The sequence below is a fragment of the Calypte anna genome, chromosome 1 (genome assembly GCF_003957555.1).
Source record: "Calypte anna isolate BGI_N300 chromosome 1, bCalAnn1_v1.p, whole genome shotgun sequence".
Classification (NCBI taxonomy): domain Eukaryota; kingdom Metazoa; phylum Chordata; class Aves; order Apodiformes; family Trochilidae; genus Calypte; species Calypte anna.
In genome coordinates this window covers 11,837,399-11,855,527 of record NC_044244.1, presented here as the reverse complement: position 1 = coordinate 11,855,527, position 18,129 = coordinate 11,837,399, and the positions used below count along the sequence as shown (strand labels likewise).

Genomic DNA, 18,129 nt, shown 5'->3' with positions numbered 1-18,129 from the left:
AATGTACATACATAAGCATTATTTCAATGTTAGAGTGGTTCTTCTGGAGTTTGGATGATAAACACTTAAGTCAGAAATGTGAAGCAAATGTGACATGACCAACACAGTGTTAAGTCCTGATGCTGGTTGGGAAGGAGACTGACTTAATCCTCTACAGAGGGGAACAGCAACAGCAGTGAAAAATGAATGGCTGACAAGCCAGTTTCAATTTAACCAAGAGTGCTTTTACGTCTTTTGTCAAAGCATCAGCTTTGCAGAAACTGTTCATTTCAATTCAGTGTCCATCAGAAAAGGCTTCTCAGCTGCAAGATATCACACACAAACTAGTGAGCGTCAGAGACCCTATAATGTGGGCAATGGGACTAGATGTTAAAAACCCAATGCTAGCTCTAGACATCTTAATAACTATAAATTGTTTCTCATTTGCTGCTTGGCAAATAGTAGGATTCTTCATTAAAATATAGCCATCGAGGCTCCTTTGCATCTGTAGGCTGAATTAAGCATTCTAGATTGTAGAGGTGATACCCTGAAATGGGTATCTAACCCAGCTATTCCCTCTTTCTCTTGGGAATTGCCTCTTTCCTATTAATTTATATGACGAGAGCAAAGACAAGTAGCTCAAACTCTAAGTACAGCATTTAGGCATGTAATTTACTAAAATTGAACAATATCATTCCCATTTCACAATTAATACTATTGTGGTCCTAAAAGAACCTGATCCATGGTGGACTGAAAGTCCTTCAGTCTAAAATGGTGAAAAGCTTCATCCTAGAAAAGTGAGAAGGCTTATTCCAGGGTTTTGGGCTGAGGGCAGGTAAAAATAAGGAAGAATAAACATACTGGGCAGCAGAAATTAAGACAACTATGGACAACAGTTGAAGATCTCCAGTCTGTCCAAATGTCTGAGGAAAATCTGGTGGCCTATGAAGCACGGTATGTGGAAGTGAATTAATGAAAAGTTGATACCTACTAAAAACCTCAACAGATACACAAATTATCTCAACAGAGACTGAAAAGAAGTCTGAAAAATCAGACCAAAAGCTCAAAGATCTCTGCAGATACAAATATTACTTACTGGTCTCATAAAGATTTATTTTCTTCAGATTCATCTTAGACCTGTTACTATTTCAATCCAGCAGTCCTTTGCCTCGCCAGCACTGGGATACCCCTGGCGCTTATTAAGTCATTAAGTTGCTGAGCTTCTATAAAATATGTATCAATGTTTTGGATAATGATTCCCATTAGAAGTGAAGCATTTAAAATAGAACACACTTCTGGAAGGACTTGAAATAACAAATACCCTGTGTAAACGTCATCTTTATAAAACCAGATAGCTCCTTCCACTTAGAACAAACAAACAAAAACGAAATAAAACAAAACAAACATAAAACACACATACAAAAAAGCCCCCACCACAACAGCAACAAACAAAAATAAAAAAAAAACAAAAAAAACCCTCAAATCATAATCTGGCTTTTCTAATTGCTCAAAGACACAAACTCAGTATACACACATTTTAGGTAGCTCAGACTCTGCCAGTCCACACAGAAAATGACTGCAGGAACGGGGTCTCTGGGAGCTACACTGTCAAACAAAGGCAACACAGCCTGTACATACAGACCTGCTCTGCTGCAACCCTTAAACTCCCCAATCAGTGTAACTGAGTAACAAAACCTTGCTTATGAAACCATGAGAGCCAACACAGGCATCGCTTGTTCTGCTGGCCACACCTACAGGAATTACATGTCCGGGGCAAAGAGGGGGAGGGAAAGAGACTGTTTTGCACCAGTGTTCATGTATTTTATTTTTTGACACAATACATGCCAGTTACTGTTCCATGGGTGCTGCTCAGTCATCTTTCACACAGAATTTGCTAGGGAGAAACAAATTACAGGTGTACCACACCAGGAGCAAGGCAGGTAAACATTGTCTTTTCATCCAGTTGAAGCTGAAAGATATTGGCTGGGAATTGCTCCTCAGCAATGGCCAGTTATGAGGCACATTTCAAATAACTGCAAAGAATGATCTTTCTAATGATTTCTACAATACATATCAGAGACCATAAAGTGCCTTTGCCTCTTTCACAGAGCAAGTATCCTGGCAACAGAGCCAGTGCTGCTGTTTTATATAAGGATTTCTGGGCTTCATCCTTTTCTGCTTGGCTGTGTAGGAAAGCCTATAAGCACCAGGGCATTGCTGGCAGGTCCAGTGTTGTGCTGGAAGGGATGAGAAGGCTTGGACAGCATGTGATGGCAATGCCAGGGAGTCACTGCTGACCCTTGGTGAGCCAAGAGGGGAGAATGAGACCCACTCTCACCCAGTGCTCCCAGACACTCTCCTAGTACATGAGGATAGATTCAGTACAGGGATTTGCCCTTACGTGCCATGTTAGGCAATCACTACAGAAAAGCATAAGGTGTATCCATCCTTGATGGGAAATATGCAATTAAATATATATTCTAATGCAGCAGGAGAAAAAAAGTATATATAGAACCTGCAGTATGAAAATCCTTTCTTACAGTACTTAGAAGATTAGGTAATGGATTTTTTGTTTTACATTAACCTACACATTTAGAGAATTTGCAGTATTCCATTTAAACTTCTCATCCATATCATTAACACCACAGACTTCAATAGTTGGTCTCTGAATTTCTAAACAAATTCACCAAAAAGGATTCACAGACATTTCTCAGAAAGATGTAAAAGTCTGAATTCTTTCATTCCCTACTTTAACAGCAACAAAAAAGATTTCTTTTTTCTCTTTTTTTTTTTTTTTTTTTTTTTTTTCAGAATAAAAACCATTAAATATTATGAACTGATGACTTGCTGTAGTGTTGAAGGGGAAGCTGATTACCTGACTGAAGTGTTTTCACTCAGGATAAAACTCCTTATCTTAAACCTTTTTTATTCTGAAGAATTATGAACCAAAGGGTGAAACAAAAGCTGCCTTTTAGGATTAGACATCTGCAACCATTATCAACTTTATGCAGGACATTGCATAATTATGCAGGGTCCTTCCTGATACTGCCAGTGAAGTTGCATTGGCACTGTCAAAAATTCACTAATATTATGACAATTTTACTCTTTCATAATATTGATAAGATTTCTTAACAATGTACAAAAGTTCACTTTTTAATGCAGTGGACTCTCTTGTATGCTTTGCCATTTGAGAACAAGGAGACCTGAAACAGACTGGCTTCATTTGACCAAATTACAGTTCTCTATTCTCTACAGTCAATGGAGAGAAATAGGCACTTGTGATTGATTTTCTGAACTAGAATTCTCAAACAGATCACATGAACTATGCTCAGAAAGTAGAAATTTTTCTCTTTGGTCTATAGAGTCCAAAGGCACTAGTTCAGAGACAGCTATCTTTACGGTAGCTGAGGTAAGTGAGATGGAGCCTCCCAAACATGGAGGCTAAGCATTTTGTTTTGAGGTTTCAGAGAAATCCTATTATTCAATATTCCTGGCTTTCAGTTTTGCAAGAATATCTTTATCTGAACATGCATATTCTCACTGCAGAAAGAGGTAAATGAGGATTCTGTGAATAACAGAAACACACTGCAAAGTAAGAAAGAAGAACACACCTGGTGTCACTGTCACATCATTTCCATTGACCACAGGTCTTTCTTCCTCTTCTTCCTCTGGTGGTTCAATACCTGCCTTTTCCATGTTGCTCACAGACTTATTCCTTTTACGTTTGCCTTCAGCCCCGGGGGTGGCACCTGGGAGGATCTGATCTGTTACATTTAACAGCAATGGAGCTGGTTCTGCTGGAGGCTTCGGAGTGCCGTAATAGTTGTCTGGAGAGAAAAGAAAAGGAATAACACATAAATTTGGAGAAATACCTATGCTGCTGCTTCTCCCATTGTCTTAGATTAATGGGATTATGTGAGGTAGGATCTGGTTCATAATCTCAGATGAAAATTAGTTAAAAATGTTTTATGTAGATTTAAATATTCACCTTCCATGAAATGGTCATTTCTTGGTGGTAGAAGTAATGATCAATTTATGCTCACAGGTATATACCTTATTATCAGTTCCTGGAACTTTAACAGGGTAAGTTACCATTCCTCTCATCCAAGTATCTGACAAACAGGCAGCATACAAGAGCTATTTTTTGTATTTCAGATTGTTAGGACAAATTACTTCAGGAACATTTTTGCAACATTACGAGAATTTCTGTAGAATCAAAAGAATTGGCTATTAACTATGTTATGTCATTTTCAACACTCCTGCCCCCCAAATTCTCTCAACTGCTTAGAAAGCAAATAATCATTCAATGATTCAGCGATTTGCAGTTTTCATTAATGCTTGCACTATCTCATTTTTCATATTTGTAAAATTTTTCCTATTCGTGAGCCCTAGATTTGTAATAGTTAATGCTAATATATTTTCAAAGAGAGTTGAAACCTTATGCTTTAGGGTTTAAAATTATCTCAAAGTGCTAAGGAATTCTAAAGAGACTTAAGGTGGCTGACAGATTGCCCTCTATTTGTCTCTCAAGAAATTTCTGGCAACTTCCTCTGAGTCATCTACTTTCTGTCAGAATGATTATTAGATGAGATGGACCATGGTCCGATCTTACCTCTCAGTACCTATATGTTTGCATTTCTACAACATACAATCTCAAAACTGGTTTCTTACTCTAAGCTTGCAAGAATATGGTTAAAAATAAAATATTTTTAAAAATATATATCCAAAAATTAATAAGTCCTCTCTAGAAGCAAACATAAAGATAAGACATAAGCATAGGACATAAAGCCATATATATGCAGTTATTTTTTTTCATCTGCAAGTTACATAGAAGGGCAGTCAACACAATAGCTTACAAGTAAATTTTCAACAGTTAGTATGGGAAACTAAAATACTGTCCAGCTCTGAGAAACTTTTCAAAGGATAAAAGCACCTATGTAAGTATATTAAGTTGCTAAAGATATTTGTAGATTGTACGACTATTTTTAAACTCTTATCATGCAACTTAGGGCTTCTGTTCAATCAAATAATAGTAGCAAATGGAAAATTTCTTTTTAACTACCTAAAAGTGTGACATAGGTAAATATATATGCTATATCTGCACAGTAAAGCATCAAAAGATGCATTTTTCAGGCTGAGTAAAAATTATTTCTGATTCTGGCATTCCTGTGTGTTTCCAATGAACTGTGATGTTCAGCCACAAGACCACCTCAGCACAGTGAGCAGTCTTGCAACTACTGAACACTCTATAAATTTTTTGCTGTGGTTTAGCAAAACAATATTCGTAACAGATGTTTCTGTAATTGTAATACACTGGAAAAATTTACTGTGTTAAATGGTCTTCATACTCCGGACTTAGGGATGGCATAATTAAAAACTAACTGGCTAAGGTTTTCTTTTAGTTTCATGAGATGGCAGTAGGTTTATTGCAGAGCCCTGATACCAACAGAACAACAAGTTGTGCCTTTGGATGGCTGTCTGTGAGAGCAGGAGCTCTCTTTGGCAGGGGAGTGAGATTTGGGGCCCGAGGGGGGAAGGGAAATCAACATTTTGCCATTCACCAAACAGCCATTTCAGTGAAGGAGCAATGCTCCATGAAAGAAAAAATTAGAATCAATGTAAACTGTATCTTCAATAAAATTTCTCGTTGTCTTGAAATTCCTTCCCTAAGCCTTAGAAATTAGCATTAGAGCTAATGGGAGACTCACATGGAAACTCAGCAATTGTATTATCTGACATAATGCAAAGACTAAATGTTTAAGCACCGTAACTTTTGTTGCAATGATGTTTGGAGTATCTCTGATAAAACCAGCTCTTTTTCACCTTGCCTGAGCATAGGACTGGTCTGGTTCAAGATGTTACTGTTGAAACACTAGTCATAAGGTCAGCTTCCAATAAGTACAAAAAGTACATTGAAGAAACAATTCAAATTGAGTTTAATTAAAAAATAAATTAATAGAAAAGAAAAAAAAGTTTACTAAAAGAAAACATAAATGCCATGCATATCCACAGTAAAAAAATCCAGCAGTTAGAAGCTTTAAAAAAGAAATGGAGAACAAAGCAGAAAACACCTTTATAGGACTATACAAAACTACCTAGTGACCTCCCTTTTGTATACTGCCTGCTGTTCTGGTATTTGCCTCTAAAAAAATTACATGGGGGATCTAAAGAAGAGCAATTAGAGCTTGGAACTGCTTAAATTGATTTGGAGTTTTCAGCCTGGAAAGGGAACAAATGAAGGGGGATATGGCAGATATGTGTAAAACCAGGAGAACCCTAGGAAAGTGCCTAGCAAATAAATTAATGGATGCTTGGCTTCTCACTACAAGAGAACAACAGGATGTTTGGTGAAATTAGTAGATTTAAAATAAGCAAAAAGAAGTGGGTTTTTTGCACAGTATAAGAGAATAGGGGCATTCACTTTCAGATGCTGCCAGTGTCATAAATACAGTCAAAAAGCAATTATACAAAGTCACAGAAAAAAAATCATGAAAGCCTACTAAATGTAAAGGTATAGATTCTGAATGAAAACTTCCATACAATACAGGTCGGTGGAGTGCAGAATGTCACTCTGTATGCCTTTCCTATTCTTGTATTTTTTACCTTAACGTCTACCAAGGTGGCAGTATTAGAGACAGAGTATGGGGCCACAGATTTCCTTTGACTCAGTGCCAACTGCTCTCATACTCAGGTGCCTTCTCATTACACTTTTAAAAAGTGTGCATACTCCTCTGCCACCCCAGAGCAAAGTCCAGAGGTCACCTGAAGCCAGCAGAGCTTAAGCTAAACTCTTTGCACTGTACTTGGCTAAAAGCCTTCATGCAGACAGGCAACGCAGAACATGCAGTTAATTTCAGAAAATCTACTGCTGCTTAATCCATTTCACTGCTGCTCAGCTTTGTGGTCCCAGCCTTGTTTCTGAGTGCAGCTGAACACTGAACATGGTCTAATCCAGCCTGTTTGACTTTGCTGCCAAAACAGCTTGGAAGCCATAGTGCTGTTACAATTACCAACCAGTCTTTGCAACCCTAAGCTGCCTGAAGAGGTCTACCTGATTCTGATAAGGACTCATAAAATTCCTGGGAATCACTCAGCTCTGATGATTGAGATCAGATCAGGAAGTCAGAAAGTCAGAAGAAGCACAAAAAGGAGAATAAGAGGAGGACAAAAACCAGCTTTCTCTTCTTAACCTGAGTTCAGCTAGGTCAGGAAGCAGTAAGACATTTTAATGATGAAGCATTTGATGATGAAGCAATAGATCCTAACTTGCTTCTGGAGAAAAGGCAAGCCCTTATGGGAAGAAAAAAAACATAGCATTTGGGTGGAAGTAAAGAAGCAGAAGAATCATCACGTTGAAATGACAATAAGACCCAGCTATACTGACTGTCACTATGCTGACCTGCTCAACACTCAGTGACCCCAGTTATAAATGACTCTCCCATGATGTGCTCCACTTTGCACTACATTGCAGGAACTAACCTACATGAACTTTCCTCTGCCTGGCCTTCCTGAGCACTTTCACTACCAGCCCCAGTCCTTTCATGAGGAAATAGACCAAAACACAGCACAGAGCAGGCATCTCCACTTTGCATCCATCTGCACAGGGAAAGGAGAAGAATGGATTTTGTCAGATCTGCAAAAAACTCCCTTTCACTTCTGGCACCAGCCTGATCCATTAGACTGGAGAGGAGTGGGATGGTGTCAGGGACAGTCCTTGGATCCTGAACTTCCACTGATTTCATATGGGAAATGCAAAAGTCTAGTTTATAAAAGTAAGTATTATGAAACGTTAGAAGTTGTGCTGAGGAATTAGGAAATTCTAGTAAGAATGAACAGACAGAAAATGAGAGATGCATTAGAGTCAAAAGCTTTTAAAATTACTACTTTCAACTGTGGTGTGACTCAGATTCTGAGCCCAGAACGAGATATGCATTCCTTTTCACACTTATTTTTGAAATGGATGAAACAATACACAGCTACAAATCCACCCTGCTTCTGCTTATTCAGCGCCCTCATTTAGATAATCTGCTTGTACTGTTGATACAACACTGAATTGCTGAAGTATCAGCCAAAATTGTGTGAGTCAGCCACAACTGTAGGAAATGAAAGACAAACCTTATTTTTCAGTTATTAGAACAATAACTGCAAATGTTATGATGAATGTTAAGTCTCTATACACACTGCCTTTTTGGTCACTCTATAGTGATAATAAACTAGGGGGAAAATACTCTGAAGTTTAATTGTCTGGATGTATGAGTTGAATTTGGTATTTTAACAGCTCATAGATAAATGCATATGGAAAAATAACAGATTGGAATGGTAAATGGACCCAAAGTATTCTATAATTCTGTTCTATAATGAAGGTGTCTGAACATCAACCAAAAAACTCAGACTTTAGATGCAACAGTGAAAGGAGATCTAAAACCTGTAGGTTCATCTGTAGTGGCCTACAGCACGTGAGCCCTGGGACATCAGGCTCAAGTCCTCTGCAATCCAGAGTCCAGACACTGAGCATTCTTTACACACAAATTTAAGTGTAGGTTTCTGGCAATCTTTAGGGGTCAGCAGGAAAGAAAGCGTCTGGTTCTGGTATCGCTTAGTGCAGGCCCAACAGGCTGGCAGTATAACCAGCAGAGAAAGATCTGATTGGTAATATCTCAGACTTTGTCTTAAATATTTATAGCAAACAGTGCAGGTGAAGGGGTTGCAGACATCTTTGAAGGATTTTGTATTGTGAGCAATGGATGTTGAAGACAGGAGGGATTCAAAATGCAAGCTCCATGGACGTTTTAAACTCTGTTTAGACCTCCAGGAGGAAACCATGTGGCATCACCATGCTCTCATTTCACTGCACTGTCAGATCCACACATCACTTTGCTGTGGAAGTGCATCCAATCAGCTGGGGTCTTCTTATGAAATTATTTTATTCTAACATTTTTGGTCACCTGTATATGTCATTTACAGCATCAGCATTCTTTTGGATGTCATGAAACATGTTCTGCAGTGCAAATACATGGGGACAGAATATTTTAAAACTGAAAAAGCCCTCTCTCAAAATTCTTACAACCATCTCATAAAATCCCCAAAGATGAAAAAAATTACATAGACATTGTTAAAATATAATCAGTGATGTATTTTAACAAAATTCAAGACAGTTACCACCTCCTTAAGGAAGCCTAGCAAACTTCTTTTCACCCACTCACCTTGACTGAGTAATTTATTTTGACAGGTGACTCTACAATAATTAGGGCTTTTTTAATCATTGCCGTAAGGTTTGGTGAGTAGATTTTGTTCCTGGGTTCATACATTTTCATGATGGTTTTCCAAAACTGCTTGCTGGATCAAAGTTGCAGAACTCTTAGTGTGGTGCCAAACTAAGTGGAATTAAAAAATGAAGCCTTCTGAAGACTTTAGATTTTAGAGTCACATTGGTATTATTTTTCCTCTTGTTTTGTGTCATTAAGATGGCAAAGAGGACAGCAAAGGTCATAGTTTAGATCTTTCAGGATTTAGGGAAAAAATGTTATTAAATGTTATTAAATTCAATTGTGAATTTTTTTTCAACAACAGTTCTTAACATCTATTGTGTTCTCTGAAGTACTTACAGGTAAAGTTGTACTAAGATATTTCCTGCTACTTTTATTTTTTTTACTTTCAGGCAGAGGCAAGATCTCAGATTTGGCCTTCTTTTTCTAACTAAGCCTTTGAGTCCACATTGCTTAGTTCTCCAAGCCTCACTGTTACATTAACATTTGAATTAAAAATACAAATTAAAATTTATTTACTTTGGGAGTGCTGTCAGAGTGAGTTACACATGATATATAGAACTAATTCCATACTTGTTGGATATAGAGATCCCCAAGGTTATAAGGTCTGTTTTCCACCCTTACTATTTTCTAACTGTACCGGGCTTTAGCTATGGCTAAAGCTACTCAAAAGGAATATTTTTTATGAGATTTCAGGGTTCTGCTAAAACAAAGGGGTCAGTTATTGCCCGTACATTCCCAACATACACTTGGGCATTTTCCAGCAGGTATAGTCCAGCTGTTTCCCAGAGGCAGGGAAGTTTCTCATATCTTGTGCTGCTGTGATTCTTCCCCAGGTAGAATTCTCATTTGGGTCTTTGCAGCTTCTGCTAACAGACAGTAGGCAGATATGCTAACTTCTGTGTCAACTAATGACATTTTAATAACTGGCTTCAGGATTGTCTATTCATCTACATGAAAATTAAATCACTAATTATAGCTGTGGATTTTTGCCCAAGAGTGTTCTGGCCCCCAATGAATGCAGTAACAGAGGAAGTTTCTAAATTCACAGATACAGAAATGGAGACAGAGGAGCTGTCAGACCTTTCAACATGACAGACCTGCTCTTCTCTTACTACCAACTCCCCTCAATAAGAATCTCTCTTTGCCAGATAAATTAGGAAAGACTGTAAAAGTAAAGGTACCTGAGTTTAAATAAACTTCTTAATTGGTATTTTTTCAAGATAAATACCAGTAGAAAAAAAATTTTGTAAACTTAAGTTACTGAGCTGCACAGGGGATGAGCTAAAGTAATTCTGATTTTCAGATTTTTTGAAGAACTGAAAATTAAGCTATACAAAGTTAATTCTCATTTTAAAAATTTATTTTCTTCAGAGATGTCACTTCATGTTTTAGTGTACTTCAGAGTTCAGACTCAAATTTTCTTTTTCTCTGTTTCCATAGTGCTAAGGTGGTTTCATCCTATAAACACTATGAATTCTTTAGATTTTGTTACTTAAGCTTTTTTTTTTTATTTGCAGTGTTTCCTCTATAAATTTAGGCACATATGCAAGAGTAATCCCTAACAATTCTGTTTAAAATATGAGAAGCACACAGAAAGAACAATTTCACTTTTACAGAGTCAGATCATGCCTGAACTGTTTTCATTATTCCTTTAATTCCAAGACCAAACCATGTGAACAGATACAGCCATCTTGAGAACAAAGTCTCTCACAGTTGGGAAACAACAATACTCCCATCAGATCTGGGAACCTCATGGGCTGAAGGCGTAAATACATTTCAGATAAGGTGACATATAACTATACTGCATTAAGTCTAGGTGGAGGTGGCTGTGAGGAGGGGATTGAACTTAGGATTCCTCAAAGCTTAAGGTCCTGACTTTATTTCTCCTAAATATTTTTCAAGTTTGTATTTTTCTCTAAAAAGTAGAACAGAAGCAATTTCAGATAATGGCCTAGAAGAGAGATGACTGCTTATCAGATGCAGCAGTGTGCAGCACGCACTGCACATCTTCACAAACCTTTGGATTCTATGCTTTGATCTTATACTGAGCACAGCAAACCAGAAGTGAAAAATCTAGACAGAGCTTTTAAAAGGCTACTTGTATTTACTTGAGGAAAATTGTGCACAAAGGGACAGGAATGAATACGAAAGAGCATTTGGACTTTACAAACAATAATCACAGAGGTATGCATGAAGGATACTGGAAAAAAATGTACAACAATACAGATAAATAAATATTTTATAATATCTTGCCTATTTTAAAACAATTATGTTATCTGACCTCATCTTCTAAAAAGCAATAGTACAGTTTGAAACCTCTACTTCATCACGAAGGAGTTCAATTCCTAAACAGTATATTCTTGGTTGCAGCTAAGCAGAGATATCAATATACTTCTTCCCACAGTGCGTATATATTTGTTTTGTTGTTGTTGTGAGCTGTCTAATGTTGTCTGGATTAAGCCCTTGAGTCGTCACTTATGATTGTGTCAGATCCCTGAATGATAAGAGACTAAAACACTGCCCCCTCCCTGGAAGCATCAAGGCCAAGTTGGATGAGGCCTTGTGCAGCCTGATGTAGTGGGAGGTGCCCCTGCCCATGCACAAGGCTTGGATTTTGATAATATTTAAGTCCCTTCCAACCCAAACCATTCTGATGTGCAGTGAAAGGTAACCAGCTCTTTACACACCTGCCCTGGGATGAACTGGCCTCTGGAAATGTCCATCTTCTTGGCTGCTGAACTTAAACAAGATCCAGGCTGCTTTTGGTAGCTAATGATAGATGACATGATTCAGATCAAGGTCCACAGTGCTATTGCTTTTGTCATCATTTAAAGATTTGGCCTTAAAAAACTATGAGATTGACTGCTTCCCTTGAACTCTAATTTTGTTTAGTGATACATTATTGCTAAGGTTCTTGTAGAAGTGAAGGTCCTTTGCCATACTAAAGAACAGCTTGTACCAAGTCCCTCCGTTGTGACAGTAATGCTTACGTGGTTTTATACCCTTACAAATGACATGGAAACAAAGGGAAAGACCAAGAGTATTTCTACATAAAATTTCATGTAGTTTAGACTGTGCTACGGAAGTGAATATTTCTGAATCTTCAGAAGGACTAAAAAAAGACAGAATATATGTGTATAGGAAGGCATCATATCATATCAATTTGATTATTGATAAATGTAAATCAGGTTGTAAAATTAGTATCCTTTTTAAAAAGATACTGGCATTACTGACAATAGCACACTGTAGAGTGGCAGATTAATGGAAGGAATAGAATGCTGTGGGATGCAAATGTCCAATAATGTATATAAGAACTTCTTTGCACACAGTGTTGGCCGAGACTTTTTTAAGGGAAAAAAATACAGAAATAAAAGATGTTCCTAGAAAAGCAAAGAAAACTATAAAGATCCTATAATAAATATAAAAAATACTTCAGTTGTACAAATTAAATGTATTTATATAATAAGGTGGTGAGAAGGAAAGGATATAAAACTGTAAATAATTACAAAACTCACATAAAATTAAAGATGAGAAATTGAAGTTCAGTGACAGGAAGCACTTGAATACAAAATTAATTAAACTGTAGAACCGAAGATTTTCAGATCAAGTTTTTAGTAGAAAATTGGAATGAGTTCGAAGAACATACACTTAATATGCCAGAATTTTTTGAAAGACTCCTTACATGTTAAGTCAACTTATAGTTGCTAAAGATCTATCTAAAAAAAATATGTGTAAGGGAACGGAGAACAGGTGAAGTTTACTAAAAAATGTAGCATGTTGTAGAGGTTGTTTTGTTTTGTTTTTTTAAGAAATGTAGGCTAATTTTAAAATCTGCATTTATAGATACCTTATACAACTTCACATTGGCATTTTCTCTGGGTTATACTTAGAAATCTGTCATCTCCAACTTCCTTGACAACCTCAAGAAGGCACTGTAGACTGTTAATTTCTTCTGACATTTTCTTTAGACTTGGGTTTTTTTGAAAAAAAAAAAGATTCCTGTAGTCAATCAGTTTTTGCATTCATTTATTCAAGCTGCTACCAAAGAAATTTATTTTGCCAGTTGGAGAGGTATGTAGGGAATCCTTGCCTTCTGTGCCTAAAAAGGCATCTGCAGATTGTTCTGGATGGTCATCTTGCACAATGTGAACAAATCAGATGTTCCCTATTGTTTCTTCCCTTAAGGAGTTGTCAGAATAAATAAAAACACTTCTCAGAGACTCCCAGTAATTCCAGGTAAAGAAAAAAAGTAAAGAAACTTAAAAAAAACCACAAAACCCAAAACCCAACAACCCGTAGAGAGAAAAATAAATTTGAAAAATCTGGTTCCATCAACAAAGGATTATTATTTTGCCACATTAATATAAATCAGCAGGTATTTTTAAGGTAATTTGGCGTTATAAATCCTAAAGACTAAGCAATAACTGAACATTCAATGGATAGTGTGTATTCCTGTTTTGCCATAAAGTCAGTATGATATCTCTTCCTAAGTCATTTTTTTACTTAATTTGCTGTCTGCCACATTGGTTCTGATTTGACAGAGGTACAGAGTTTTACTTTTCACGTGGGAGTTTTCACTTTATTAACAATGAGTTTCTGACAAGGAATTTTGCTCCTACAGAGCTTGATTACTACATAAAGATGCATGATGAGACAATCCCTAGTCCTAAAATCCTATCCTTAAAAAAAACACAGCCTGCCTGTGATGGGACATAACTTTCAGCCAGGAAGTTTAAAAAAGAAAGGTTAAAAACTAATTATTTTTGAGCAACTAAGAAAACTCCAGATTAGAAACAAACAATGATGATGTAACTGATATTTTCTGGGGTGAGTTTATTATATGTTAGTAGAAGAACAGAGTAGGGAAAGAAAATCTCAAATTAAATTTGCCACACTTGATAAGTCTTCTCACACCAGAACTTTATTATTTGGCCCCTTCTGGCTTGCTCTTCTTCAGGCTCCACAAATTATAAGATTCTCAGTGTCATTCTTCCAAAATAAGGAATGCAGGGCCTCCTTCATCCAATAGCCAGGGCATCATCTGGGAGTACAAAGTGAGGCATTAAATAAACCCTGACATTTCACTACCTCTTTTCTTTGGCCATGAGGCTACCATAAAAGTGGCCATAGGCTATCAGGAAAATGTCATCACCACCTGGGCATTTTGTCATGCGTTCAACCCATATTACATATTCTTTGAGCAGGAGTAGGACTGCTATGGAAGTGTGTAGGATATAGATGCTTCCCACTTATTTCTCAACTATGACAGAATTTAGGTACAAACAGACATTTGTGTCCCAAGGCCATGAAGGTCTCCGCATGCACAGAACTGGAGCAATGCAGCAACTGTCAGTGCTGCCTAATTAAGCATTATTGGATCTGATATTCGTATTTCTGCCCATAATTTATGATAGAAAGATACAACAAAAACTTACACAAGTGAGAGCTGGAGATCTAGCTGATCATCTGCAAAAAGGGGTTGTTACAAGAGAGGTTTCACTTTGTCTCTCTAAGGTGACATCTAATAGTTGCCTGAAGACAGTTAGAAAAATAATTAAAAACAGAGGTAGAGTAAATTAATTTCTTTTCACCAGGTTTACTCTTTAAATTTCAGCTGGGGAAAAAAGAGATAAAAAGCAGTAGCTGGAAAATCTGGGCTTTTTTGTTCTCTGTCAAGGACAGCCAAATGTTTTTGATGTGTGGTCTGCACAGTCATTACAGATAGAAGCCAACATGCACAACTGTCCAAGTGTTTCTTATCTCTCTCTTTCTCATTGACACACTGTGTTGCCCCAGGCTACTTTTTGTTGGCTGTCCTTGTTTTGCCTGCCCGCTTCAACTCGGATCCTAAAATCCTCTTCTGGGGTAAGGGACTTTTCTACTGTGTCATGGATACCTCTTGACTCTGCCCCGTGAGAGCAGGCAGTTAAAGCAGAAAGGGAATAAAGTGCACAAACATCTGTCTGTATGGCTTTAGTTTTCAAACCCTGCACCTGCTAAAAATTGTCTGATAAGCCCAAGTGCTGGACACATCCTAAAAATAAAAATCTCTTTGGTCTATGTTAATTATTTAGGTAAAATATGCATCTGTGAGTTAATGAATCTTCTAATCTGTAATAACACTGTGCTTTAAAGACTGGTAAAATTATATATGTTCCTCCTGTGAAATAAAGAAGTCATAATCTCAAATTCTAAGTATATCAAATAGCCCAAAGTTGTCATTATAGCAAAGCCTTTACAGAACATCTGTATTTCTCAGGACCTTTACTTCATCATGAAACTTCCCTGTCACAGCCACAGAAGTCAAAGATCTGATTCATCATGAGCATAAATCAAAGACTTCCAGTGAAGTTAATGGATTTACTGTGTTATAAAAGAGGTGCAAAGTTCAAGTATCTAAAAAGTGCAATTCTGTTTAACAAAGGGGTGGTTTTGGTGATTCCTGAATGATTACTTATGACAGGATTTGCCATGTTTACTCTTGTAAATGGGAAATAATTTCTCTTCACTTTTCATTCTGGAAAGAAAAAGGTTGGGAAGAGGCACAAAGTCATAACAATCTTGAACACTTAGGCAACACTTCATGTTTCAAACTGCTTCAGAAATATAAACCTATTAAGCTGTCCTTATGATTTATGCTAAGGGAGACAAGAAATATATAAACAAAGTCAAACAGAGATGCAAGGCTTTAAACTACAGTTCTGTGAATTACAAATCACAGAGACAGCTCAGGGATGTAGAGCACAGGGGACTGGGCTAATCCTGGGAATTAGAAGGTAATTCTGGATCAGACTGACCAATATCCAAGACATTACTAGTTACTGGTGAATGGTCACTTATTTCCATATTCAACAGTTTACTTAAGTACACCACTTCACTAAATAAGCATTATTAGCTGTGCTATTCATCAGTGCAAACATCTATCCTTCATTATTTCATCAATGGCTTTCTGGAGATACCTGATTTACAATGCAAAACCCCCTAGTAGATCTGTCTACACTGATAACTAAAGGGCAATTAAAATTAGTACCCACACCAGACCATCAGGTGATTTAAGGAAGAAAATCTATGCTACTGGTTCCTTCTAAAAGTACATTGTTAACAGTAGGAGCATAAATGTTAATTAGGATAATTACTTCATTCAGCAATTTCTTTTCTATGAGGCCATTTGGATCAGAATCCAGCTCCTCAGTTTGAAAGGGCAAGTTCTTTTTAATTAGGACAGCTACTCCATTGGCAGTAGCAATAAATGAGAGAAGAGATAAAGGTCTCACCCACTAGGATTATTCCATGCTTTGTTTCTGTGTAGCATTCAATATTTCAGAAAAAAAAAAAAACCACACACACAAAAAACCCAAGTCCCCCCAAAAAGCCCCACCAAAATTTAATAAAAAAAAGACCTCATTCTTTTGATGTTAATGTATATCTTCTGCAAAAATTTATTTGCAGCCCAGATATTCTCATATGGTCATTGGGATAAATTCTCCTACTTGCATGCTTGAGTGGGCAGAGCAGTAGCTGTAGGTCATTGCTATTCCACTGGATCATCCCCTGAAGGCAGGGGTCTGTGCCAGAGTGCAACTAGTTAAGAAAAAGCTTCAAAGACTATTTAATTTCAAGCTTTCTCTGCTTTTGTGTGTCTTTCACCCTTCAGTCATGCTCTGACCCTGTCAACACACAAGCATGCAACTGGGAGAGCACTGGGTGCTCTTAGCAACAGTAGTGCCTGATGCCTTGCCTAGTGCTGACCTGAACTTCAAAGCAAAGGGGTTCTGATTTCAACCTGGAAAAATCAGAACAGGAACTGATAGAAATAGCAAACAAAGCATGGGGTAGGGAGAAAGAGCAAGGAACACTCCACTGCACTGGAATGGCAGGAAACCTTTTTCCTCATTATTCTTTCTAAGACTGGAAAAGCCTTCTGAACTTTCAAAAGGACACTGAGATTTTTCTCTCTTAAAAGTTGGGATGCATTATTACAGAGGAGGCTGGATTCTTACCAAACCAGTTCCTAGCAATATTTCTTAACCCTATGCTTTTGACTGCAGGACACGTGTGTGCACTGGGCATACACAATTACAGCTATTAGTGTCAGTGGATGTTCTTGAGTCATCACTAAGATAAAGGTGTCACACAAGCAGGGATGGGACAAGTAAGGATGAACTCACCAAGGAATAACAGGAATTGCCTATAAAAGTATGCTTTTAATTCATACCCATGACTCCGGAGTAAAAGTCTAGGAAGAGATTTCATTGACATTTCATGACAGAGGCAGGAATGAGGCTGCAGCTGCACAGTTATTTCATGTGCCAGAGCAGCAGGATGCAAAGGCTGCTTTTGACACTCTCAGAGGTTCTGAAGAACCATGGTGCTGCAGGTTCTGAGACCCACAGGTCTCACTCCTGTCCCTTAAAGAAGGACTAGACATGTCTGGGACTGGACAAGGGAGTCAGTCTTCAGCTGGTGATAGATAAAAATTCCAACTGTATTCTAGTGCTGGTCTGTCAGTGTGTAAGAAAATTATGTATGCAAAGCATGGTGTATAGCCCTCTACAGAATGTAGCAGCTAGCAACCTGGGTCTCTTTTTAGTATCAGAAATGTTGGTAACTCATACAGTCAGTTGTGTACATATATACACATTTACACACACACATGGTAGTAATGTCATGATCAGGCAAGATTTCTCATGAACTGACAGGAGAGACTTTTGAAAGCTCTTATTTGGTTGTCCCTAACTTGGTCACCATCAGCTGCCAGCGGAAACATGCAGAGGCCCTTGAAGAACAGTTTATTTGAGTGATACTACCAACCTCTCCCTGAGATGAAATGCAGCAAGGAGCTCTCTGACATAGATCCAGAACAGCATTGCTGAAATTAATA

At 37.6% G+C, this 18,129-nt stretch overlaps 1 protein-coding gene across 1 annotated transcript in view; it reads right to left on the bottom strand.

Moving 5' to 3' along the window:
* Positions 1 to 18,129, bottom strand: part of MAGI2 (membrane associated guanylate kinase, WW and PDZ domain containing 2) — a 694,450-nt gene that overhangs the window by 230,784 nt on the left and 445,537 nt on the right. Inside the window, exon 4 of the mRNA XM_008493015.2 lies at positions 3,591 to 3,806. Coding sequence (XP_008491237.2) covers positions 3,591 to 3,806 — 216 coding nt within the window. The remainder of the gene's footprint in view (positions 1 to 3,590; positions 3,807 to 18,129) is intronic.